The sequence below is a fragment of the Saimiri boliviensis genome, chromosome 7 (genome assembly GCF_048565385.1).
Source record: "Saimiri boliviensis isolate mSaiBol1 chromosome 7, mSaiBol1.pri, whole genome shotgun sequence".
NCBI classification, from domain to species: domain Eukaryota; kingdom Metazoa; phylum Chordata; class Mammalia; order Primates; family Cebidae; genus Saimiri; species Saimiri boliviensis.
The window spans coordinates 67,225,288-67,251,517 of NC_133455.1; the positions used below are offsets into that span (position 1 = coordinate 67,225,288).

Sequence of the window (26,230 nt, forward strand, 5' to 3'; positions counted from 1 at the left end):
TTTCGTAGAGACAGGGTTTTACCACCAGGCTTGTCTTGAACTCCTGACCTCTTGATCTGACCACCTCGGCCTCCCAAAGTGCTGGGATTACAGGCATGAGCCATCATACCTAGCCCAGGAATTACATTTTAACATGAGATTTGGAGGGGACAAGCATCTAAACCATATCAGATGGTGAGACAGGAGGTCTTTGCGTGTCCAAGCTGCGCTGGTCTGAAGGTATAACTAGGTCCCTGGACACTTTTCCCCTTAATTGGAGAATTACCAATGTTCCGTAGTCAGCCTGACTGACAGTGACTGACAAGTCCTGAGAGGGGAGATAAAAGCAGACACACAGCTTTATCCATGGACAAATCTCAACATTTATTCATCCTGTGGCAGGGAGAAGGGAACATTGCCCCAAGGTTGCCCATCGGGTGAGGTGGCTGGAACACGTGTGATCTACCCAGACAGTACATACAGACGGATTATGCAGAAACAGGAAGGGAAGCAATAAGTTAAAAGCCACCTAAGTTATGAAAAAATAATATACACTTTATATATCTTGTATCCCCACTGAGGAATTGCTCCCTTGGAGACCAATGAAGAGCTTGAGCAAAAGCACCGATCAGCACCCTCTTTTGGGACTTCAGGGATGAGAACGTCTGAGTTCCCATGGCCAGAGAGTCAGTAACCTGCCAGTGCTCCCCACAGGCCTGGTCGGCCTTGAGGCCTGGGATGGGCCCAGACCTCTGGCCAGCATGTCCTGGAAAAATGAGATGAATGAATCCAACGGAGTCTAGAAGAGGAGGCGAGGCGACGGGCAGGGAGGGGAGAGGAGAGAGGAGGGACGGAAGCTCTGCAGTGGGAGGCTGGAGCTGCTGGGATGCCTCCACAAGCCCCCGAGTTGAGAGCCGAGAGGAGGAGATAGGAGTATGCCTGCCAGCACCCCGTCTTCTGATGGGATGCAGACTTTTCCTCTCTGGGGAACCCTGGTCAGGCTGTCATTTGGGCCCCACAGCTGGACCTCAAGGGCTTGGAGGCTCCCAGACTTGCCTGGACCGTGCCTTCTTCCTGGACTGCCAGAGGCAGGGAGAGCGGGCATGGAGGGAGGAAAGGGATGGAGTGAGAAGGAGGGAGGAGCTCTAACCCCATAGGTGTGGGGAGTTCCTGGGCCCCTCCGTGAATGCCAGGGATGGGGGGGGACCAGGCTGTTTGGCCCAATGGAGAGGGGAACAGGGGCTCTGAGAAGTGGGACTCATGGGAAGTGGGCCTGGGGCTTCACCTCATGGCAGCGGTGGGACCAGGGGTCTCCAGGACCTAGTGCACCAAAGCCAGGAGTTCAGGCTGGGAACAACCTGGGCTAGGGGCAGAGAGCTCAGATCCCAGGCTGGGTGGGACACCTGCAGGGCAGGGAGGTGGAAGGAGGATCTGATGCTCCTGCCTAATCTCAAGCTGCCCTCTGGCTTCCACTCCCAGGGAGCTGATTATGGCAAGAATCGCTTCTGGAGAAGGTCTGGGAGCTGGCTGGGGGCAGCCCTTCTAGTTCTGACTATGGCCTAGTAGGAGGGACCCACAGGAGGGGGGAGGGGCATGGGTGTCCCTGGCTGATCGCCAGGGCTTAGGCTCGGGTCTCAAACACCCAGGGCCCCTCCTCCCTTCACTCCCTAATACTGTCCGGTCTCTGGGGAGCCCAAGGAGCACAGGAAAGCCAAGAGAGTCTTCAGCATCCAGTCTTCCCAGGAACTCCAGACACAGGACAGGGCCCACACTGTCCTCTTCAGCCCCAGCCCACAGGTGAGCAAGCCGGGTCCCAGCCTCAGTTCCGAGGCACAGGCAAGGCAAGGCTTGAGATCGGAGTCCAGGGCAAGGACCCGGGCAAGAGTCAGGGGCTCGGCAGAGCGCTATGCCGGAGGAGGAGCCTAAGAGGAGCGAGGAGATAGAGACAAAACTGACCCCTAATTCCAGCTCACCCACCAGGAACACCTCCAGCCGGAAGGGGGGAAGGCTGGCGCTGTGAGAGGCTGAGATGGAGCGGAGTGGCTCTGAGCAGCTGGCGATGTTCCTCTCCCGCCCTGGCAGCCCGCAAAACGGCAGGCAGTTTCCAACCCTCCTCCGCTCGGTCCAGTGGCAGGTTTTGCCTCTTCTCCCAACCTAGAGGCTTCAAGCTGCTTTCTTGAGTCTAGCTTAAGTCCCTTCTGCTGCACTGGAGTGCCCTGGGGTTCCTGGAGTCCAGCCACCTTACTCCGAGACCTCCGACTCCTGCGAAAAGTACTTCTCTGACAGTTCGGTGATTTTGATCACAGGGCCTTTGCTGCCCCTCTTCTTCCGGGAGGGGGCCTTGGAGAGGCCTGACCTGGAGGCAGCTACAGGGAACATAAGGGGTAGGGGAGGGAAGGGGCTGGAGGTTTGGGGGGCCACTTAAAATGATGTCTTTAAGATCATGATACCCCTGCACCCTAACCCCCACCCCACCATGGGTTTTTGGGGCAAGAGGACTCACCGGTTTTGTACCTGGACTGCACAGCGCTGACCACAGTGGCTGAGGGCGAGTCCATCCTGGGGGGTGGGGTAGGAGAGGGGGATATGATGGGATGTGAAGAGCGCCTGTGGCTTAAACTCCCCTGGGAGCTGGCAAGTGGAGGCCAATTATTGGTGGTCCCTCCCAGCCCTGGGGTTGCTCTGTTGTGTGACCCTGGCTAGCCAGCTTGTCCTCCTGGGCCTCTGTCCCCTCTCCGTGGCATAAATGGCTAATAGCACTGAGCGTTGACAGGCATTTGCATGCATAATCACATTAATCATCCCTGCCACAGGTGAATCATGTTTATCAGCCCATTTTCCAGATGAGGAAACAGAATTAAATGAACTGGGCCCAGTCTGTAAGTGGCTGAGGTCCCAGTCTGTAAGTGGCTGAGCCAGGGCTTGAACCCAGGCCTGCCAAGCTCACTGTGTCATGCTGGGAAGGAGAACAGGTAGTTGTTGTGTAGAACTTGTGTAGGTCTGGGCCTGCAGCCCCCTTTCCCCTCCAGCCCCACCTCACCAGCCCTGGCTCTCACCTGCCCTCCTCGCCCTCCACCAGCTTCCTATAGGTGGCGATCTCGATGTCCAGGGCCAGCTTGACATTCATCAGCTCTTGGTACTCGCGCAGCTGCCTCGCCATGTCCTGCTTGGCCTGCTGCAGGGCGGCCTCCAGCTGGGCCAGCTTGGTCTTGGCGTCCTGGAAGGCCAGCTCACCCTGCTCCTCGGCTGCCTTGATGTTCTCCTCCAGTTTCAGGCACTGCAGGCAGGAGGACAGAAGGAAAGGGCCAGTGAGCAGGGGAAGGAGGAGCGGGCCAGGGCCACGAGTCACCTCGGTCCTTGGTGGGGTGGGTGTGGGGAGGGAGGGCTGAGCAATGGCATGACCGCGTATGGTAATGGGTTGGCACGCAGCAAGAGGAAGTTCAGTTAGATCTGAAGAGACACCTTCCCAAGGCCAGGGAGAGCACCACAAGCCAGTGGAGGAGCCCTTCCCAGCGGTCCTTACAGGGCAGCGGTCCTTACAGGTCCTGAATGTTTGGTCTGACTGGAAGCTGGGACTTAGACCTCTACTTCCTCCTCTCTGTGTAGTTGGTGGGGGGCTTTGATTAAGTGTCCCCCAAACCTCCCCAGGAGGGAGGCAGTGGGCTCTGGGTGTGCATGGTTGGCGGTGGCGGGGGGAGCGGAGTTTCTAACCTTCCAGCAGCCTTGACCAGTTTACAGAGCATTTTTGCATGCAAAGCTCACATAATCCTCATAACTACTTCAGAAGGCTGTGCTATTATCCCACTTGACAGGTTAGGAAACTGAGGCACAGAGGCGCTCAGCAACCTGCCCAGGGTCACTCAGTCATGTCTTGCCTGTATTCAGCACACATGACTGTCTCTCTGCTCTCCTCCCTGCCCCCAGGCGCATCCCCCAGATACTCACGTGGCTCTTGACCGAGAGGATCTGGGACCGCAGCTTCTGGATGCGCACATTGAGGTCCGTGATCTCGCTGCGGCTGCTCTGGAGGCTGCTCCCAAACTCAGCCGAGCGGGCGGCCTGCTCCTCCAGCTGGAGGTGTGTGGAGGTCTCAGTGAGGGGCAGCTCAGTGCCGCTCCCAGCACCCGTTACCCGCCTCTGCCTTTTCTTGCATCGCCCGCTCCCATCTCCAACTCTGCAGCCCACCCCCATGCCAGGCTCCCTCTGTGGCCCCTACCACCTCCCATTCTGGGTGGCCTCCTCCTGGCTGCCCTAGCTGAGCTCCATGGGCCATGCCCACATCTTGCCTGGCATTGCTGATAACAGCACCACCTTGAGGGCACAGGCCAGCTTCTCAGGTCTCCCCCACCGCCCCACCCCTGTGCTTCTCCATTCCTCTCTCAGAGACTCTCATGACAGAGCTGCAGGCGACCTTAGCCATTGCCAGCCTAGCCCTTCCTGCTGCCCGGAGAGCTGTCCAGGCTGCTGCTCCTGCCCTGCGTGGTCAGCCCCACCTGGCTCCGAGAGTATGCCTCAGCCTCCTCCAGGCTGCGAGCTGCGATGGCATCGTACTGGGCCTTCACCTCCTCCACGATGCTGCTCAGGTCGATGTGGCAGCGGCTGTCCATGCCGAAGGTCACTGACACATCCTTCACCTGTGCTGCCAGGTCCTTCAGCTCCTAGCGGGGCACAGATGTGGGGGCTCAGGGCTGGTGGGGAGGGCACAAGGACCCTCAGCCCCACACAGTCCCTTTGTCCCTGGGGTGAGCAGAGAGTGGAGCTGTTCCCTTCCTGTCCCTCTGGAGAGATGATGGTGGGCTGAATGCCTCCCTGCCACGCCTCCCCAGCCAGTACTCTCGGAAGGCAGTTCACTGCCCACTGCTTACCCATCCATGGTCTCCCTCTCTGAGTGGAGGGCAGGCCGGGACTGTCGGCTCCAAAGGCCGCCCTGTAAGCTTCCCCACGGCCTGCCCTGCTGCCCTCTCCCTGGGAGGGACAGCCTCCTCCTGGCTGATTGGCAAGCGCCCGAGAAGTCAGGCTCTGGGGCTGTAAGTCGGGTCCCTTTGCTCACTGCTTCATTATTCCTGTGCTGTGTGGTACAGCTCTGCCTCTTCCACTAACAGGTCCCTGTGGGCCTGGCAGAGCCGTGTTCATCCCTGAGTCCCCGCGACTGGCAAAGGAGTGGTTCAGTTCATCTGGAAGTGTTGGGAGGGAAGCCGGTGGGTGACCAGGGTGGGGGTGGGCTGGAGGCTGACAAACCTGCACTGTCCTCTCCTGGTGCCACTGAAAGCCGACAGCCTGTGAGGGGCCTGGGCGTGGCCTCTGGTGCTCTGACTTCAGGGTCCCCCTGGAGACTCACGACCCGCTCCCTCTCTAGCCAAGGGATGCTGCCCAGACGACCACAATATTTTCACCGTCTCCTCCCTATCCCTGGGGACTTCTGGTAATGGCCAAACCCACCTTTCCCTGAGGAATTCCCTATGGCTGGACAGTGTGCTGAGTGCTTTCCACACATCCTCAACAGGCTGCCACTGCTGCAGCCCCAGAGGAGGAAACTGAGGCACAAAGATGTTGTGGAGACGCGTGAGTGGCGAGGTTGGCCCCAGAGCCCCTGCTGCTGTGGCTGCGAGGCTGCCTTAGTGGGCAGAGACAAGGGGCTGACACCTTCTTCACTGTCTTTCTGGCCCTAGATCGGCCTTCTCTCCTGCCCGCAGCCTGGCAGCTTTCTAGCCAGAATGCTCAAGGGTGTGGAGGGAGGCAGCGGGACCAGGGATCTCTAGAAGAGGTTGCAAGGGGCCCCGGGCAGCTTGTCCTGGAGATACTGAAAAGGGTAGGGCCTCCCTGTGGGAAGGAGGAGTGAGGGGAGTCAACCCAGCACCACACTGATCGAGTCAGTGGCGGGGAGGGGCCAGGCAGGGGGCAGGTGCTGGGCACAGACACATCGTGCTCCTTCTGGCATTCACGGTCCACCCTTGACCCCTCTTTCAATCATCACATTTCAGGCAGCGTTCCCATTTTGCTGACTGCCTCATCATTTTTTAAATGTGTTTGTCTGAATCAGGATCCAAACAAGGCTGTATACTGCAGTTGGTCCATATGTCTCTGGGCGCTGTAATCCCCATTTCTCTCTTTTCCGTTCCTTGCAATCATTCTTATTGAACACATTGGCTGTCTGCCTTGCGGAGTCCCTCACAGCTGGGTTTTATCGTTGTACCCTGTGCTAATGTTCTACGTGCTTTTCAGCCCCAATATTTCCTGCAAACTGGCCGGTGCACCCAGAGGCCTGCTGGGATCCAGGCTCAGCTTTTTAGTTCCTGACTGTGTTCTGACCCTGGTTCCTGACTCTGGGCCTCCTCCTGATCCTCCATCCCTCTTTCTGCTCTGCTCAGAGAGCTTGTGCTGAGGCCTCTGGTTTCTGTCCCAGGCAGAGGCTGGACTTCTGAGCTGTAGACAACGGGGATGAGGAGCCGGCTAGGGCTGTGTGGGCAGCTGCAAAGGCCTGTCGGGGAACAGACTCTGCCCACCAGCGCCTCCTGGTGGCAAGGATGGTGGGGCAGTAGTGGGCATCTGGAAGCCCCTGTGGGGGACCCCTGTCTCTGCCCTGGAGCTGGCAGGACCCTGAGGTCAGTGGCCAGCTGCCCTTGGGTGTTTCCTGCTGGGGGTTTTGGTGGCTCTTTGAATGAAGATAGAAATCTCTGGGCAAAAGCAGGCTGATGGCCCAACCCGTGCCAGAATAAGATCGATTGTTACCACAGCCTCACCTCCGCTGCCCCGGCCACTAGCCGACATCTCCCACGTGGCACCAGCACCCTGGCGTGGGCTTGGCTGGGGACAGTTTTAGAGTTGCAGCTTTGAGGCTGTTTTGGTTGATACGTTATGAGCATCAGTGGGTGTGGGGACCCCCAGATAGAGCCCTCCAGCGCACTTCTATACGAGGGCCTAATTGGCATTTGTCTCGGCCCCGGGAAAGGCCAGTACACTGGGTGGACGCACTACAGCAGGACTTCCCAGTCAGGGCGAAAAGACCAGCGAGACATTTTCTGGGAACAGGCAGCCTAAGCAGGAGCTTGGTAAACAAAAGCAGGAAATGGAGCATTCAGAACATCCGCAGACCTGTTCAGACATGCAGGCCCCTGCGGGCTGTGCAGAGTATGACAATGCTGGCTTGTGTGGTATGGAGGTGCCCCACAGGGTGGGCCCTGGAGAGCACGTGCATCTCCAAATGGGTAAGAATTAAGCCAAAATACAGTTTAGGGCTTCCCTGAGGATGCTGCTGTGTGTGTGAGGACCCTCACTGTGTTCCCCACATCCGGGCAGATCGTGGCTTTTATGGGGTAACAGAGTAAAATGTTACTCTCTGAATACCATCACTTCTTATTATTTGGGTGACCCTGGTCAAGTGTTTAAATGTATCTAAGCCTTGGTTTTCTCATCTGTAAAATGGGTCCAATTATAGATCTGAAAACAGCTAATGTTTATGGAATGCTTACCGTTTGCCAGTTACTGTTCTAAGCATTTTAGGATATGTTAACAAAACAAATCCTCACAACAGCCCAGTGAAGTAGATGCTATGATTGTCCCCATTTTATAGATGGGGAAACTGAGGCATATAGCGATTAAAATAGCCTGCTCCAGTTCACACAGTTACTGAGCCAGGATTCAAATCCAAGCTGTTCAAAATCTGTGCTCTCTTAATCGTTATCTCTACTTCATAGAGTTGTCGTGAGGATTAACTGAGATTAAGTCTGCAAAGCACTTAGCACAGTGTCTGGAATACATTAGGTGCTCACTAAACAGTAGTTAAGGACTCTCTATTATGGTCATTGGTAAAAGTGAGAAAGCTGAGATGAAGCATTCCCTGGGCAGCCTCCCTGTGAAAGTATAGGCAGCACCGGCTTCTCTCTGCAGGGATGGGCCTCCCACCAGGTGTGCCTGGTTGTAGGGGGTTGTCAGCAGATTCCACAGCTAATCTCCCTGGAGCCAGAGCTTAGGGGTGGGGTGGGTGGCATTCCAGCTGGATGCAGCCAGGCCCCAAACACACTTGGGAGCTGGACTGTGCCTCAGAAGCTGCGGGGACCTAGCAGCCTGTGCCCCTGGCGGAGAGAGGTGGAGGGTTTGCAGTAGATGAGGCCTGAACAGATCATGGCCGTGAGCTCCTGCTCAGCTGGCTGGGAAGGGCTCTTCAGAATGGATCCTGGCTCTGTGTGTGTGTGCGTGCGTGCGTGCGTGCATGTATGTGCATATGCATATGTGTGTTGCAGACAGGAGAGGGCTATTTTCTGGGACACAGGGGTGGGCGTCTATTTCTGATCTGCTGTCTGCTCCAAAGTTGAAACGAGAGTATTGGGGCCTCTTGGCCACTCGCATTCTGCCAGTTTTTTCTTCCACCTGAGGCAGGTGTGACTGGCACAGTCTTTGCTCAGAGCTGTTCTGTCCAATGAAGTAGATGTTGAAATAATTACATTTTGGATATATTGGGCTAAATAAAATATATTATTAAAATTAATTTTTCTGTTATTAAATGTGGCAACTAGAAAAAATTACGTAGGCAGTGCACATTGTATTTCTATCAGACGGCACCGGCTTAGACACCCCCTGGGATGGGGAATCCTTCTGGCAAAGAGTCAGCATTGCCCTCTTAGCCTGCAGCGGTGTATGGAGAGAAACACAAACCTCATGTTTCAGCCCCACCTTGCTGCTTCCAGAAGTAATAATAACTGCTGTGGTGCCCCGTCCAATTACTGCCTTCACTGCAGGCCCCTCTTCATGGCAGGCTCAGGATAGCACAACCACAGCTGAAACCCGCGGTGTGCCGCCCTGTCCCAGTGCGCGCCGGAGGCTGCCTGTCACACTCAGAATGAGGTCCAAGTCATGAACCAGCCCTGCGAGGTGTCTCTGACCTAAGGCTCCCACCCTGCCCTGTCTGCTCTGACCAGAGGCTTTTTGCTTTTCCTTTAATCACCAGGCTCCCTCCTGCCTTAGGGGCTTCGCACAGCTCTTTCGTGTCATCTCTAGTCCCCACTGGGCTGGATCTCCAGCACCCTTGGGCCTCTACCCGATCCTACCACCTCTGAGAGGCCCCACCCATGGGTTCTGAGGCCCTCCCCTCCCTCCAGCTCCAGCACAGCGCCCAGTTTCTTTGCATCCCAGCATCTGTCACCGTGCGAAGGCGTCTTGTCCAGATATTTGCTAACTTGCTTATGACTTCTCTCAGGTAAGTCATGCTCTCCTTGAGAGAACAGACCTTGTTCAGGCTGTGGTATCAGTGCTTGGCACTTAGCAGGCATGCAGTAAACATTTGTTAAATGAATGAGCAGGCTGGGTCCTCCTCACACTCCTCTGAAGCGGGACCTGCTACTCTCTCTATGCTACAGATAAGGACGTGAAGGCACAGAGAGGAGAAATAACTTGCCTAAAGTCACAGAAATAGTAAAAAAGAAAGAGACCACGTTGGGATTCGGGTCCGAGGTCTGCAAAATCCAAAGGGAACCCACAGGCCTGGTTGCTGGGGCAGGAGCCAAGAAGTTTTGTAGGGTGCAACCCGGCAAGGCTCAGGAACATCATTGATTATGCCCAGCCTTCTAGTTATGTCTCTACGGCTGCAGGGCCGGCATCCTGGCTTAGAGTTTGAGCTCTGAGCTTGCCGAGAAATCAGTGAGCAGGTGGAGTGCAGATTCTGAACTCCTGGGCTCGGCCGATTCTGCAGTCACCCACAGGCTCAGCCTCTCAGAGGCGGTGTGAGTGGCGGAGATCCAGCTCAGTGGAGTCGGGAGACGGCCCTGCTGATGCCTGTCTGGGCTGTACCAGCCCACAGTGACTTTGAGCAGAGGAACCCCTAGCCCAGTTCCCACCCAGCCAGTGGACATCGTGCCCTGGTCGGCTCCACAGTGGCTGGCCTGGCTGTGGAGGAGAATTTCCTAGGGCCGGGAAGCTTTTCAGGGCTGTGGGGAGAGTGGACTGCCTGGGAGGGCTGCCTTCCTGCTGCTCCCAAGGGTTTGCTCTTCTCTCTCCTATGCTCCATCTCATGGCCTCAAATAAGACTCAGCCCCAGGGAAGCCCCATCTGTGGGCTGGGACTGCTAGAAAGGGGTGTGGCCCATGACAGGGCCATGAGGCCCGATCTTCCTTTCTGCAGGACGCAGCCATGAAGCTGTGGTCAGCAGACCAGAGGGCCGTTTTAGCAGAATCTTTAGGCTGTGGTGGTGGCTTTGATCTCTGCCTTGACGTTGGCTGCAGTGCCATAGCTTGGCGCCAGCAGTGTGAGGCACTTAGGTGGCCTGTTATCCTCCGTAGAGGTGCTGCCTGCTCCTAGCTGAGCTGAAGACCTCTGCAGAAGCAACTTTGGCCCAGGAGCGCCACTCCTAAACCTCCTCACCCCTGAAAGAAGCGGTGTGGAGAGGAGGATGCATAGCCTGAAGGGGGCCTGGGAGTCGGCAGCTGGCACGGGGCAGCGATGCCCAGAAGCCAGCGGCTGTGCCCATCTGACGGCTGTGCCGACGCAGGCTATGCTGTTCTGGGCCCTTGTGCACCGGGCCCGGCTGAGGACTTAGGAAACAAATGGGACCGTTTCCTCTGCCTGCGTTTACTAGACCATTAGCCAAAAATGGGGAAGAGGGAAAGGCAGGCCTATCAGAACTAGCACCGTGGGTGCCTGTGGTTTAGGCTACAGGGATGAGAGAGATCAGTTCAATCAGAATGCTGGTTCCAGGCCCCTGGGATCCACGCCCCTGAGGCCAGCCTCCTGACCCTTGCCAGAGGCTCTTGGTCCCCCAAGACCCTCAGTACTCTAGCACACAAAGGTACAATTCTTCCAAAAAGAGTGGCCTTTGGGGAAGCGGCCCGTGTTCCGTGAGCTGAATGGCCAGGGCTCAAGCAGGATCAGTGACATCGTCACAGGAAGGGGTTCACGAAATTATTCTGCTGTGGCTGGAAATTGCAAGTGACTGTTGGAGGCTCCATGCCCCGCTGGATGGCTGCGTGTCCCCTGTGTCCCTTACCCACAGACCAGCCAGCTCTGGACTTGGCAGGACACTGGCCCCATGTCACTCACCTGCTCATAGATGGTTTTCATCAACTCCACGAAGCTCTGCAGACTTTTTAACTTGGTTTCCAGTTCAGTCCGACGAAGACACTCTGCATCCAGGTCCTGGGGTTGGGAGCACTGGTGAGTGGTGGGAGAGGGATTGGAGGGTCCCAGGGCGAGAGTGGGCTGGGGAGACTGCCTCCTGGGTGAGATGGGGGTGATTCCAGAGGAGATCTGGCTCAGAGCCTGGAAAAAGGAGCTGGATGGGGAAGGGGGTATTTCCCTATCTGTTGGTCTTGGGATTTAAGCCTCTGAGGGCTTTGATTGGGCATAAAGGAGAGTAGGTGATCTAGAGGGAAAGAGGGCCCAGGGCCCATGAGGAAAGAGCCCCTGGAGCGGGCTGGGCAGGCTACCTTCTTCAGCTGGACAAAGGTGAATTCCATGTCTGTGCGCTTGGAGATCTCATCCTCATACCTGGCAGGGAGAGAGGTGTGGCTCAGCCGGATGTGGCTGGGGCTGGGGCCTGGTGAACTCCCCTTGGTTGGGGCTCAGGGCCTCTGCTATCCCACTTGGGGTCTCTTGTCAGTTACAAAGCAGCCCGTCCTTCTCCCTCTTGCGTCTTCTATGACAGGTCCTCTCTCTCTCCCCCGACCTCCTGGCATTGGCTTCCCATTCCCCACTCCTTCCTGATGACCCAGCCCTCTCCCAGCGGCTTCTTCCCTTTCCTGGCTCTGCTCCACATCCACCTCCTCCAGGAAGCCTCCCTGATTGTGTAGCCCCTCACCCTGGCACTTTGTCCCCTCATCTTTACCCGACCTCCTTCCCTGACAGTCTCAGGTTCAATCAAGTCCGCTGGGAGCAGCCTGCTCACACCTCACCTCTCCCACCTCCACACCTTCCTTGCCGCCCCAGTCGCCTCCCCTCTGCTTTGTGAGCCGGTAGGACACCGTCCTATCATGTTCCCTCCAAAGAGAGGATAGGAAGAGCGTGAACTTTGCTGTCAGATGGACCCCTGGTGTGTTTTTGGGCAACTTGCTTCACCCCTCCTCCCTTGGTTTCCCGTCTCTAAGGGGTGTGTGCGCCCATGTGTCCAGGGGGCTGACAAAGCCCACCCCGATGCAGTGACAGCTAGCTACACACCGCAGAGGCCGTGCTCAACAAAGCGCAATGCTCTTCTCAGTGTGGACTTCTCTTTACTCATGCCCACCTGTGTTTGGAACAAGGACACTGTCGGATGGGGAGGACGGGACCCCCAGATCCCTGGCCCGACCGTCTTCCTTCAGTCAAAACATTTGTCTCAGCCCCGGGGGTGGGTGTCTGCTGGCCCCAGACTTCTCGCTGGCCCCAGCGGCTGTGGGGATTCAGCAGCTCTGTTTTCCCTCCTTTTCAGGGAATGGCTGAATCACTGCAGGCTCTAATTATAGCTGCCTGCCTGCCTCAGGCCCTGGCCTCCCAGCAGGCCGACGTCACTCGTCACCCATGTGAGCTGTCTGTATCTGGCTTCCGTCATGCCTTCTTCTCTCCCACCAGCCCACCCGAGGGGCTGAGGGGCGTGGACTCTGCTGCAGGGCACGTGGGTTTCTGGTCTCAGCCTGCCGGGGACCCACACCCTCCCTGGCCACTGCCTTGGCTGCCAAGAGTCTGTTAGGGGCCATCATGGTGCAGGGCCTGGGGATCTGGGCAGAGGAGCGGGCTGGGGAGAACGTTCTGCTGTCTAGGCATTCCCAGAGAGAACAAAATGGGACTGGAGAGGGGAATGACAGGCGCCGGGGGCTTCACTTGCACTGTCGCCTCTGGCCCTCAGGGCCCTCAGCTAGGGAAGTCCCATCGGTCTCATTTTACAGATGAGGAAATGGAGGCTCAAAGAAGGGCTGGGGGCTCCTAGAGCGTGCTGGTGAAGCAAGGGGCCTGGAGCCAGGCTACGTTGGCTGAAATCCTGGCTTCCTTGCTAGCCAGCTGTATCCCTGGGTGAGTTCCTATGTGCTGTGGCCATGATCGCAGTGCTGCTGTGAGGATTAAATAGGGCAACCCACAGGGTGCTTGCGGTGGGGGGGCAGCAGCTGCTGGGGCTCAGGCCCTCTGCCTCAGCTTGGGAAGCCTCGCTGCGGAGCACAGGGGGCTGACTCTGTGCCATTCACCCGCCTGGGGGACCATAGGCAGGTGAGTCGAGGGGGCCAGAGGCCTGGCAGCTGCCCTGGGAAACCTCTCCTGGTGGAAGGACACCGGGAGTGTGGACTGAGAGGACATCCTCGTGCTGTCCTGCCTAGGCCAGGTCTGTCTTGGCCCTGGACCTCTAGGTGTGCTGTGTGGGTCGGGTGGGAGCCAGCCCTGAGCCCCAGCAGAGAGGACAGTGGGGAACGTTGGGCTGAGGCAGGACGCTGGGTTCCAGTCTAGAGTCAGTCCCCTTAAGGCCAATACCGTTTCATCTCCAGCCTTTGTGTCAGTGAGAAACAAGCCCCCTTCCTGATGGGCTGTTTGACCTTGTACCAGTCCGGATGGCCTAATGCTTGACTGGATCTCAGCCCCTATCCACTGCCTCAGCCAGGCACTCTTGTGCAGTGCACAGCTTGCACAGCTGTATGTGGCATCCCTGAGTCACTTGCTGTGTGGCCTTGGGCAAGTTGCTTCCCTTTGCTGAGTCGCTGCTTCATCCTTAGTAAATAGGAGGGGTAGACTGCTGATCCTTGGAGTTTCTGCCACCTCAAAGCCTTTGGAAGTCTCCGTCCCCATAGAGGGTTAGGTCCCCTATTCCACTCCCAGTCCTCTGCCAGTCTGTCAGCCACCAGCTCCCAAACTCCTTCTCAGGCCTTTTTTAGCTCGTCACACCTGCACACCGCCCCCACCCCACCAGCTTGTTTATTTCTGGGAGTGAGTGAGGCTGATCTCATCGGCTCTGTAGAGACAGGGCACAGCCCTTCCCTCCTGGGGCTCGGCTTGGCGTCTCTGGGCTCCTGGGGCCTTAGGCTCTGCATAGCCAGCCACACTGTAGCTCCCCTGCCTCTGGTCTGAAGACCCAGAAGCCCTCCAGCCAGGCTGTTTGCACAGTCTCTCCTTCCCAACTTGGGTGGATCCCCTATCCAGAGAGAGGAAGCAAGGCTCTGAGCCGAAGCAGTAGAGACAGATAGCAGGCAGATAGAAACCAGGCAGCAGGCCAAATGAGGGGGCTGAGCCAGATGAACACAACAGGTAGTGTGTGTATAGAACTTCCAGTGTGAAGTGCTTCCATAGATGTGATCTGGTGGAGCTCATGGGAGCAGCCTTACCCAGCGGCTGGCTGAGGTTAGGGATGGGGCTCAGCATGCCAGGCTGTGTAACTGAGGACAAGTCCTGCCTTCTCTGGGCCTGCTTCCTTCCCTGTAAAAGGAGGAAGCAGGACTCCTTCTAGCTCTGGCATTCTCTGTTCCTTTGAGGGCTGAAGATCTCCTAGGGATCAGGGAAGGGGGTCACAGCTTCTGGTGAACTGACCTGACCGCCCAGTCATGGTCAGGTGCTGGGAAGCTGGGGCTCCCAGGAGGGGTGTTCAGATGCCCTGTGTGCTTCCCTAGGCCTGTGAGGGCAGGGCTGGGGAGAGGTGATAGCCAAACTCAGCCACAGCTCGGGTCTCTGGACCCTGGGACAGGTGCCCTCCACCCTCCAGCCCTGGCCAGCTGCTCTGGAGGTTGTGGGTCTCACCTCGGATTGGCAGGGTTTGGGGCTGGGCCACAGCACTGCAGGAGGGAGGCCAGGGGTTCAGCCTGCAGCATCCTCCCCTCACCCTGGCTGGCGGTCTCCTTGCAAGGAGACCAGACCCAAGGAGGTGGGTGCAGGGCACAGCCACTCTCCTCTGCCTCAGCCTCCTTGTTCCTGAAGCCCTGGCCACTGCCTGGCCAGAGAGAGTCACCTCTCCTCTAAGCAGCCCGTGTGACCAGGTTTCCCTTTTAGACTGGAAAATTCAGTTCAGCAAATCCGTGTCAAAGACCTGCTGTGTGCTGAGAACTTCAGCCTTCTAGGGATAGAAACAACTTGCCGTTCATAACTGCCAGCCACCGTGCCACACTCTCAACTCGCTGCTTAGGTTAGATACCTACCTTAGGTTGCCATCAACCATCGCCATTCCTATTTCACACAGGAGGAAATGGGTTCAGATAGGAAGCAACTTACTGGAGGTCACTAAGCTATTGATGGGTGAGGGCAAAGATGAAACCTCATCCTGGTCTAATGCCCAAACTGGGTCCATAAATGCTGGGATGCACTGCCCAGCCACTGTCTGTCTGTCTGTCTGTCTGTCTGCCCACCAAGTTGTAAAGGCGCCTTGCATACTGAGGCTGCTTTCCGTATCTGTCTCGTTCCCAGTCTCCCCTGATGGCTGGCATGCATTGCTTCTCTATTCAAATGAACCCCTCTCTTTCCATCCCCCGCCTGCCTCCTGGTGGCTTTCCTCTCCTTTCCAACCCAACTGAGATCAAAATCTAAAGCCACATTGAAAACAGAAACCCATCTGTTCTAGCTAGCAACGTAACTTCCCATTGCCAGAGCAACGTGTGGGCAAGAGCAGTGTGCTCCTGGGTACAAGAGGAGGATGCTCGAGGCCGGGGGTGGGTTATGATCATGCCCCAGGGCCAGCGGGCATGGGTTTAGCTGGGAGCCAGCGTAAGATTGACTTTGTGACAAGAGTCGATGTTAGGGAGGGGGCAGCTGTAGGTTCACAACCACAGCCTCAGTATTTAGAATACTGCCTGGCACAGACCAGTCCCTCATAAATAGGTAGAGAAACGTTCCAGAACGTCTTTCTTCTTTCTCTGGCTTAAGTGCCTCCCATCTTAGCATAGCTTGGTCCCAGCCCTCTGGCCTTGCTCATGGCTCCCGTGGGGCTCTGCCTACCGGATTCGAAACTCCTCGACCTTCTCCAGCACCTGCAGCAGGTTGGCCTCCAGCTGCCCCCGCTCCTGGCTCACTTTTCGCAGTTCCTCCTGCAGCCGGCCCTGGTATTCCTCGTAGAGATGCCCCAGGTCACAGGCGGCTGAGTCCTGGCCCTGCAGGAAGCTCCAGCGTGTCTCCAGCAGCTGGTTGCGCTGTTCCAGGGCTTGCACCTGGGAGAGCAGGAGGGTGGTGAAGGGATCAGGTGTGGATAAGTCGGGGGCTGAGGTCTCAGGCTGACCAGCGAGAGCCCCCGGGGGACTCCCTGGGAAGTGGCAGCTCATCTGTGCACAGCACCCAGGGCCCTCACTCAGCAGAACGCATCTCCAATGACTGATTGTTAAAACTGAAGATGGTAAGATAAGGACAGGATCGGGGCAAGGTGGAGCCAATTAATTAGCAAAGGCTTCCAGGGGAGGGCAGGGCAGGGCTGGCAGAGAGAGTGGGGATGAGGGTGAGAGTGCCGAGCATGCGACAGGCTCTCTGTGCCTGCCTGGGGCTGGGGCGGGAGAACCCCGGGAACATGGAGTGTCAGAGGCCCTTCTGCCCCCTTCCCGACATGACAAGCCTGGTCTCCTCTTGTCCTGGAAACTCAGCAGGGTAGGGCCTGGTTAGTACTGGGCTTAAATGCTCATCCTCTCGATGACACAGTCTCTCTGAACCTCCGTTTCCCCAGCTAGAAGTTAGGAGTGATAACACCTGTCTGCATGGGCCTCTCCTTCCCTCAGTCCAGTCCAGCCCAGCTCAGCCTGGGGCTCCCCTGCCTCCTCCCCACCCTGCCTGTCCTCTCTCCTCTCCTTCCCATCACCAGGCCCTCCCTCCTCCCTATTCTTCCAGCTCCCTCCTGCCAGAGCCCTCTGTGACTCCTATGTTGAAAGATTCCCACTTCCCTCCAGCACCGAGACCCTCAGTTTACCTGTTCCTCCTCTGTCCTGACCCGCCACCCTCCCCGTGAGACTGAGGGGACACCTGGGGACGTGCTTTGGGAAAGGAACAACAGTAAGTCCTCATGTGGCCCCTGCTGAGTGCCAGGCCTTGCTCGAAATGCTTGACCCACGAACTCCCGGCAGCACCCCCATGGGTGGGTACTATGATAAGCTGCATTTTGCAGGTGAGGAAACCAGAGGTGATGGAACTTGCCCAAGGTCACAAAATTAGCAAGTGGCAGAGCCAGGCCTGGAATCCAGGCACTTTGAGTTTAGAATGTTTTAGCCACTATGACACATGCCTCCTGTGTGTTGCCAGAGTCCCTGTGGGCCCTGGGACCCCAGCTACCCTTCCTGGGCTGGCTTCTGCCTCCATTTAGGGACAGTTTTGCCTCGAGGTGAAACCCTGGTTTCTGAGCCCTGCTGCTCCTCGCAAACTCAGCCTCCCATATGCCTCTTGCTGGCAGGGTCCTTCGAGTCCTCTCCTTCCCTCCAACCAGTCCGGCCCAGCTCAGCCTGGGACTCCCACCGCCTCCCTCCTCTCCACCCTGCCTGTCCTCTCTGGGCTCCAGCCTCCTTGAGGCACTCTCCTTCCCATCACCAGGCCCTCCCATCCTTCCCATTTGTTCCTCCTGCAGGAAGCCCTCCGTGATCCATATCTTGAAAGGTTCTCAATGTACCTGTTTCTCATTTGTCCTGACCCATCACTTTCCCCGTCACACTGGGAGCCATCTGCTCCCCCTTGGGGCCTCTACCCCATCAGTGCCAGGGATGTGGGTAGGGGATGAGGTGGGAGGCCCGGCTGGGGCCTGGCTCCTGTCAGTGTGGGTCGTTTGTCATGAGGATGTGGTGATAACCAGCTCAGTGATGCTTCCTATGGCCACAGGTGAGTAGCTGGGCCTTCTCCCGCCACTGCCGGTGCTGCTGGCCCAGGCTCCCAGAATCGTAGTCCGAAACAACTGCCAGCAGCCTTTTGGATCAGCTGGGCTGGCCCTTCATTTACAGAAGAGGTAATGGAGGCCAGGGGTATCAAGTGACTTCTCCAGGGTCACAAAGCAACTGGGTGGCTGAGCTTCCCAGACAGGCCCATCTGATGGCCACTGCCTACTCTGCACCTTGGTGGGCTCCAGAAGGATTAGGTGAGGCCTGCCTCTCTCCCGCTGCTCTGCTTCTTCAGGGTGTCCTTGTTTTTCCTGAAATGTTCTGATGACCCTTTGTCATTCACAGTACACAATGGCAGCAGGAATTCTGGATCATGGCATTTGACAGTATTTGTGGGCTGCCATTCCCCTGCGTATCTGTACTGGTAGGTTCTGGTTGAAGCCACCCTTAAGCCTGCTCCCTGCTGCACTCACAGCCAAACAGGTTCAGTAGGGATGGAGGGCAAGAGGGTTTCTGCCCTGCTTTGTGTGTGTGAGAGGGAGCGCTGGGGCGGGGGGGGGCAGGTGTCTGCTCACCCCACCTTCCCTCCGTTTTGACAAGCAGGAGCCCCATGTTTACACTGAGGGTGGAGTGAGAGGAGCGATGTGAGGCTTCTTCCTCCACCCATGAGCAGCAGAAAAATCTTCGCACCAGGAAGTTCTTCCTTCAGTCTAACCTCAATTCCCTATGCTTCAGCACTAGCTCCCTGGGACATGGTGTTCGTTTGGCCAGCCAGTCCAGCCAGAAGGCATTTGTGGTCTTAGGGGACTAGGGACAGCCTCCCGTGTTCTGCTGCCCTTGGGGGAGTCTCCGGTTGTCTCAGTGGGTGGGGATGGAGCTCATCCCCTATACAGGACCTTCCCTGTAGAAAGCCTCCTCCCTCTTGGAGCAAAGACCTAGGGAGGGCTGATAATCCTGGAGCCCTGAGAGGTGCCAGGTTAATTGCCTCACACCCATGAAGGCTGCCGAGCCTTTGCCTCTGATTCCTCCTCCTCCTCGCTGTTCTGCGCGGCCCCCTGATCAGACAGTAGCAGCTGTAGCAGGGACCTCTCCATTTTACAGATGAGGAAACTGAAGCCCAGCTGAAAAGTAGGGCCAGGTCGGGGGCTGAGCTTAGGGGAGAGCCATGTTGTTTTGTAGGGGAACGGGAGCTCCTGGAGGGAGACAGCCCAGATGTCTCAGAAGTCCCCCGCTTACAGGCCAGTGCCTCTAGGCCATGGAGGTCCCATTCCTCAGAGCGGGGCCGTTGAATCCCCGGGTTTTAGCCAGATGTTGGCTTTGGCCAGGGAGCCTCGAAGTCTCATCAGGAGTGGCTGGTTTGTGCTTTTCTGCATACAGGCAGGGGGATGGCTGACTTCAGTCCTTTCAGAGGTCCCACGGGCCTCGGTGAAGACATTGTCTCCACCCCTCTGTCTCTGGGCATTTTACCACTGCTCATGGGTTTGCCCTCTACAGCCTCCCCAGGATGCCCTTAGGCAGTCCTGCTTCCTGGCCTCCTCTCCATGCCCTCTTTTGTCCTACATGCCATGTATGAAGGCAAGTAGCCCAGCCAGCAGCCTCTACTGGAGGTCAGCCTTGCCCCGTCCTGCCTCCCCTGGCCCCTCCTGCTGCTGCTTCTCCTCATCCCCCTTCATCTGGTGACCATGGCCTCACCGGTTCTTCCACTGGTGCGAGCTCAGGGCCATCGGCAGAGCAGAGCGGAGCAATGGAATCTGGGGCCCAGAGAGGGTGAATGGCTTGCCTAGGGAAACACAGCCAGCAAGTAGAAGAAACCACACGGCTCCTGGCCTCTGCCACCTCCTGAGAGTCTCTACTCCTCCTCAGTGCTCCCAGGCTTGTCTCAGTGCCTCAGAGGGCCCCCACCCCTCTCTTCTCTTTGTCCAGAGCCCCCACCCGCTGGTCACGGCATCTCGCCCCTGGGCCTTCCTCTGGGCCCATCTATAGCTCAACAGCCCGGTGCTGTACCCCTGCCCACCGAGTCCCTTCACTCCTCCGTCCAACAGGGAGCCTCTCCCCACCTCTTCTCCAGACTCCTGCCTGGAAGGGGTTAACTGGGTGCTAGCTGCTCCCGGGGCCAGCCCCATTGATTTCATTTTTTAACAGTTATAATGCACTTAACATGTACCAGGTATGTTCTAAGTGCTTTTCAAAAATTTGATTCTGATGAGCCCATTAACCTAATGTGTACTGAGGCACAGAGAGGTTCAACAACCTGCCTGAGATGACACAGTTGGTCAGTGGTGGACTGGGATTGCAACCCCGCAATGCTGCTCCAGATTTCACATCTTAACCACTGCCTGCCTCCACCTGGGTCCTCACAGCCTCCACAAGGAGGCAAGGTAAGGGTGGGGCTAACAGATCTTTTTCGTAGAGTTGAAGAGTCAGCTTGGACTCCTTGGGGCAGAGGTCCTGCAACCAGGGCCCCCAAAGGGCTGGCACCCACAGCTCCCCGTTTCCCACCCTGAAAGGCACCCCATCGCACGGTCAAGGCTAAGGATTGGGAGGCTCCAATTCTGCTAAAGAACTTCAAGGGCATCGCCCTGGTCTTGGGCACAAGACCCCAACCCTGAGGGCCTCCTCCCTGTGCTCACATCCTCCCATCCCCGTGGCAGTGGCACAGGGTGATAACAGTGCTGGCATTTGCAGGAGAAAAGCCACCCATCGGAGCCAAATTACATAGCTCAGTGAAGCATTCCTTCTAAGGGATTAAACTGGGTTTGGTGAGAAGGTGGCTCTGCAGGGACCTGCCTCCCCAGGGCAGCTGGGCTGCTCTTAAAGGGAGAACCAGCCCAGCAGTGCAGGGCTCTGTGCAGCTAGGGCTGGGGCAAGGGATGCTGGGTGGATGGTGGTCCTTCCCCTCTGTGTACTCAGAGGCACCCCAGGTGTCGATGAGGAAACTCTGGTCTAGGCACATGAATGGAAGAGGGAAAGAAAAGATTCCTGCCACAGAGACCACTGACTTCGTGTCTCAGCAGACCTGAGTTCAAATCCAGATGGCCACCTGCTGGTTGTGTGACCTTGGGCAAGGCACTTAGCCTTGCTGGTCCTCAGTTTCCTCATCTGCACCGTTGGGAAAATAACAGCCTCTGCAGGGTAGCCGTGTGGCTTGAATTTCCCTGAATTTCCCTGTAGATGCTCAAGGCATGTTCCTTTCTTCCCTCTGCCCCTCTCCGTGAGCTCCCACCTTACGGGAGCAACCAGCAACATGCAGAGGGACACAGACTCAGAGGCCAAGAGCAGATGAGGACTGAGCCAGGGCCTGAAGGCTGGACCTCTGTTTACTCGGTGGGTCAGAAATGCACAGTTTCCTTCATCTGTGAAATGGGCATAAAATTCCCTTCTCCCACAAGGTTGTTGAGAGAAATAGAGATGAACATGAAAAGCATCAGCACAGTGCCTGGCACGTAGTCAGCAATTAGCCAATGGCTGCTGGTACTATCGTGCTTATTCCTGAGCAAGGCAGGAGGGTGCAGAGTCAGGAGGGGTTTCTTGAAGAAGATAAGTAACGAGCAGATTTGGGAAGTGGGTAGGACTTCCTTGGGCGCTCCCTTGCCCCGGGAGCAGAGATAGACACGCGTGCCCCAGACCTGTTGCCGCCATGGGCGGCGGAGTCTAGGCAGTGTGGTTGTGATGCCGAGGATGTGCTGCTCCCTGCAGTCAGGCGGGAGTCGGGGTGCGGGGTGTGGGAAGGACCAGCTGGCTGCCTGGTTCTGACTCGAGGTCTTGTCCCCCGCATTTCTGTCTCCTGACACCGGAGCTGCACCCTCACTCGCAGCAGTGTGGGAAGCAGCCTCCTTCTGGCAGCCCCATACGCCCCCTCCACCCCACTGGCTCTTCTGCTGGGGCAGCTGAGAGAGAGGCTGCGGGGCCAGAGGCCTGAGGGATGAACAGGAGCGTGGAGCCTGGAAGGCCATCTCCCCATCCACCTGCCTCAGAGTAGGACGCAGAGCACGCCGCCATCAGCCATTCCTGTGAGAGGGCACCCCTGGCCACACTAGGGGCTCCTTCCCAGTCCCTGCCTGGGTGGTGGGTGACCCCAGGCCATGCAGCATGTTGTCATGTAGACATCCCTCGAAGGCCATCCTGGGGTCCCTTTCTCCCCCTATGCCAGGATGGATCAGGGACTTCCCTCCTCCAGCCCCTGCTCAGAATGAGGCTGCTGCCTCTCCATTGGCTGGGCACGGGGGTGGGGCGTGATGATCGATGCTCAGGGAAACAGAGCCAGGCTACCTGCTCGGGCCTGGCAGACCTTCATATTTGGGACCCCCCCATCCCGACCTGTGCTCACCTTGCCAATCAGGGAGGCAAATTTGTCGTTGAGGACCTTCATCTCCTCCTTCTCCTGGTTCTTTTGCACCTGAACAGCAGGGTCCACCTTGAGGTCCAGGGGTACCAGCAGGCTGGGGTTCACAGTCACCTTGGGAATGGTGCCAGTCGACCAGCAGCCTGTGAGGCTGTGGGAGCTGAAGCCGGGCCCGGGGGCCCCACAGCTGCCCCATCCTGAGGTTCCAGGCCGGGGGCTGCCCACCGGGGTCACCTCACAGCTGCTGAGGCTGCTGAAGCCAACCACGCAGGAGCGGCAGGCCATGGCGCCCCCGGCCGGAAGCAGGAGGAGGGGGATGAGCGAGTGGGCCTGGGGATGGGCAGTGAGCGGCGGGCTCTGGTTGCTCTGGTCACAGCTCGGGGCAGGCTGGGGACTGAGGAGCAGACACCTGTCGCACAGTGCTCATTAGCTGCAGGAGGGCGGGACGCCTCCCAGCCTGACCAACCTGTTGGATGATGTGGTGCTCCTGCCCCTCCCCCCGCAGCAGGCAGGGCTCCCTCCCCACCAGGCATCTACCTTGCTTAGGGGGCTGGTCCACAGCCACCCTCCACCCCCAAGAAAGCAGGCCTAGCTCTGGGGAGGGGGCCAAGGCTTGGCTGGCTGGGTGGGTTAGGGGTGGGGAGTTGGCAAAAGAAAGGCCCATTCAAGGAGGAAGGAGAGAAGAGAGAGAGCCTCACCGCAGACCTCACTGCATACCTGAAGGCTGACGTATCTGGGCTCACATACTTCTGGAAAAGATGAGGCAAGCGTAGGCCTTGAGCTCCTGAGTGTAGAGCAGCTGTCCTGGGCACCGTGCCAGCCTGGCACTGGAAAACAGCACTTAGTATTATTTTCTAGCTGCCAAAGACTCTCCCTGGCTTATCTTCCCCTTCCTTCTACCCCCCTCCCTTCCTCCCTTCTTTCCTTTACTTTAGCATTTACTAAGGACCTACTGGGTACACGCCACTGTCTCAGAGGCTGGGAGGACATAGACAGTCAAGGTCAAGCCCTCTCGGCTTTGGAAATGTGAGACCTGGGTTCAAGGCTCAGCGGAGTTGCTCGCCACTCCAGTGACCTTGGGCATGTGACTTGACTTTCGTCTTCGTTTGTAAAGTGGGGATGAAAACACCCACGTCACAGGAGGTAGCGTACACAAAGCACTTGGTGGAGGACCAGGGACAAAGTTGACCCCAATAAATGGTGCTGCCTTCCGGGCGCGGAGTCCAGCAGGGGTGATGGCTGTGGCCGAATGCAGCTCTGCTCCGAGGCAATGAGAATCCTTGCCTCCCTCAGACTCTTTCCTTCCCTCTCTTCCTTCTCTGCCTCCTTTGATCACTTTTACACCATCTGTAAAGTAGAAATACAAAAGATACCATTTTGCCCCCACAGGGCAGCAGAGGCCCACCCAGACCAGGGCACCCCCTATCTTCCCACAGTTCCTGAGACCCCACTCTCCTACCCGCAGGGGGTTACCAGCGGGTAACCCTGATGGTCCCGATGCTCTGGCCCTGGTGGCTGGCTCTGCATGTCTTTCCTGGACCTGGCTTACCCCTGCTCTGGGTGGCAGGGGCCAGAGCAGAGACAGGAGCGTGTCTGGGAGAGTCACAGATGGTCAGAGATGGAAGGGGTAGCAGCCCCCTGCTGGGCCCAGAGGAAGAGAGAGCCCCTGATGGGGAGAACCACTGGCCAGGACCTGGGCCTGCACCTCCCAGGGCAGACCTCTTTCCCACGTACTGGGCACTTCTGGCTCACAAGGGCACAGGACCCTGTCTGGAGGCCATGGGTCCATCCTGAGCCTGATCGCAGGATCTGGTGCTGGGTACGGTGGCAAGGCACTGCCAGGTGACTGAGGTGCGCTGCCCTCCCCACTCTGCACCCACTTGCGTGGCCGCCTCGGCCTCCCTCTGTCTTCACTCTGGCCTGGTATCCGAATGGCATGTAGTCAAGCACAGCACCTTGCCCTCCACCCTGTCACCCCTGTGTGCTCTGTGGGGAAGGGACGGGGCAGCAGTGGCATCTGTGCTCTGCCAAGGCCAGAAAAACAGCAGCTACATCGGGTATGTCCCAGATGCTTTGCATGAATTAGCTCCTGGATCCTCCTGACAACCCCCACTTGAGGTGGATGCTTCAAATTCTCATCACTCCCGTTGACAGAGGAGGAAGCGCAGAGGGCTTGAGTGCCCAGGCTAAGCCACACGATTATGATGGAACTGGACAGAGGGACTGAGCTCTTTCATCTGAGCCTCTAAGTTTTAGGACCCCGAGAAAGGGTAGCTGCTGAGAGAAGGAAGCTGCCTTCTTACTGTTGGGGTGAAGTTTAGGGCAGCACCGCTACCTAATTCTCTTGGAGCCGAATGCCTTTTTCTCACGAGTGCCTGTGCGTCACTTAAATCTATTTCTTGCTTCCTTCCTCTGGCCTCAGTCAGCCCCTGAGAGTTGACAGGTGGCGGTTAATTGCCAAGTCCCTGGCTCCTAGGGCTGGCTTTGCAGGGCTTGCCTCTGGGGCCCCACACCAGGGGGCTTTCCTTGCAGAGCCTTCACCTTCCTGGAGGAATGAAAGGCATGCTAGCCTGGGGAAGTATGTGGGGCCTGCCTGCTGCGTCCTTTCTGGCATTCTTCCTTGGGTGCAGTCGGTGATGTCTCTGACTGTCACTGTTCTGGCTGCCAAACAGGAACAGCCACAAAAAAGCCCCAAATAAACAAAACTCCACAAATGGCCCAGCCCTGCCTCCTCCCTCACCCCTCCTCATCTCTCGGCTCCTTTTCTCCCCCAGGGTACTTGTGATCCTCCCCACAACCCCCACTTGAGTTGGATGCTTTAATTCTCACTCCAATTGACAGAGGAGGAGGCGTCGAGGGCTGGAGTGCCCAGGCTAAGCCACGTGATTGTGATGAATGGGAACTTGGACAGTTGGAATGAGGAGCTCTATTCCTTCTACTCCGGAACTGGTATCCTGAGGGTCCTGGTCCAGGCTGCAGTCTCTGAGCAGGGCTCTCTGTCCTGGCCAGTGCGAACCTCCACCCTCACCGAGGACCTGACATCACTCTCTCCTCAACCACCTGGGGCCTTGGAGCCCCACCCACGGAAGCAGGAGGCCTGGTAGGGGTTGGGAAGTGGGAGATGGAAGGCAGGGAAAGGTTTTAGTCTCTCTGAGGATGTTTAGGTACCCAGGCAGTCTCCAACTCCCTCCTGGATGTACAAACCAACCAACCTGCCTGGGTCCTCAGGTGAGGACGGGTTCAGGCAACCCCAGCTAGAAAGAACACCTGGGCATCCCGTACCCTCTGGGATTCCGGAGCCCTGCCCTTCATGTTCTCACAGGGACCGGGGACAGGAATCTGTGTCTCCCTTCCCTGCCTCTTGAGTCTATCCCCTTTACCCTGGTCCCCTGTCACTGGTGACAGGACCAATCCGGATGATCCAGGAGGCAGAGAAAGAGCAGAGGAGGGGCAGGGCTGTCTGAAGGTGAGGAGCGGGGAAGAGCCTTGGGCTGGGCTGCCAGAGCCTCCTGGAACCGGTCCTGAAGTGAGGGGGCGTTTTCTTGTTTTTTCCTCTCTCCTCCTCCCATTTCCTTCTCCACGTCACTCCCACCCAACCTGTGATCAGTCTCCCTGGCATTCTCATCCACCTCCTCTGCGTTTTCCATTGTCTTGTGCTCTCTCTCTCTTATCTTACTGTCTGCCTGTCCCTCTCGCAGTTGCCTGCCCACTCAGAGTCCTGGCCTACGGCTCTTCCTTTTGGCCCTGGGTGAGGGCAGAGGCCACTGGGTTTGTGCCCCTGCAGCCCAGCTGGATGTCCTTATGAGAATGGTATCCCTGTGTCAGAGTTTCAGCACCTCCTCTCTGCCCTGCTCCCCATTTGGCCTGAGGCCTCCTGGCCCATGGAGCAGCAGGTCTCTGGAGATGTTGCATAGCAAGACATCGTTGTTGGCTGAATGTTCCAGTGGACACATCCTAGCCTGGCTTGGGCTCTGGGGCAGGATGTGACTCTTGGGGACACAGACAGGGACTCTCTGGGCAGGGGAGTCAGCAAAGGGTTTGAAATCTACAGGGAAAAATCTTCGTATCACTGCAGGACGCGATGGGAAGGAGAGCCACTCCTCCGAGAAGCCTTCCCAGAGGAGCCTGCTCAGCTCCTGTCAGTCTTTCATCTTCTCTCCTAAATGCGTGTCCCCACCTATGGTCGTGGTCTGTCAGTGCCATC

At 57.4% G+C, this 26,230-nt stretch overlaps 1 protein-coding gene across 2 annotated transcripts; it reads right to left on the reverse strand.

Moving 5' to 3' along the window:
* Nucleotides 1–338: 338 nt before the first annotated feature.
* On the reverse strand, nucleotides 339–22,463 carry KRT80 (keratin 80). 2 transcript variants are annotated; one of them, XM_003939186.3, is made up of 9 exons: nucleotides 22,012–22,463; nucleotides 15,841–16,049; nucleotides 11,394–11,454; nucleotides 11,008–11,103; nucleotides 4,473–4,637; nucleotides 3,925–4,050; nucleotides 3,036–3,256; nucleotides 2,483–2,538; nucleotides 339–2,345 (listed from the first exon to the last, which is right to left on the reverse strand). In XM_003939186.3, the coding sequence occupies exons 1-9, from the start codon at nucleotides 22,309–22,311 to the stop codon at nucleotides 2,221–2,223; spliced, it is 1,359 nt and encodes a 452-aa protein (XP_003939235.1). In that variant the 5' UTR covers nucleotides 22,312–22,463; the 3' UTR covers nucleotides 339–2,220. The 2 variants fall into 2 exon arrangements, with proteins under 2 accessions (XP_003939235.1, XP_010348141.2); XM_010349839.3 differs by having other exon boundaries at nucleotides 2,282–2,380.
* Nucleotides 22,464–26,230: the final 3,767 nt, after the last annotated feature.

What these genes read in the sequence shown, in the direction of transcription:
- KRT80 (XM_003939186.3), bottom strand. Translation starts at nt 22,311, where the DNA reads ATGGCCTGCCGCTCCTGCGTGGTTGGCTTCAGCAGCCTCAGCAGCTGT. An exon ending in GTCGAGGAGTTTCGAATCCG is followed by an intron (nt 11,455 to 15,840) that starts GTAGGCAGAGCC and finishes TCTCCCTGCCAG; the next exon opens with GTATGAGGATGAGATCTCCA. An exon ending in AGGCATACTCTCGGAGCCAG is followed by an intron (nt 4,051 to 4,472) that starts GTGGGGCTGACC and finishes ACACACCTCCAG; the next exon opens with CTGGAGGAGCAGGCCGCCCG.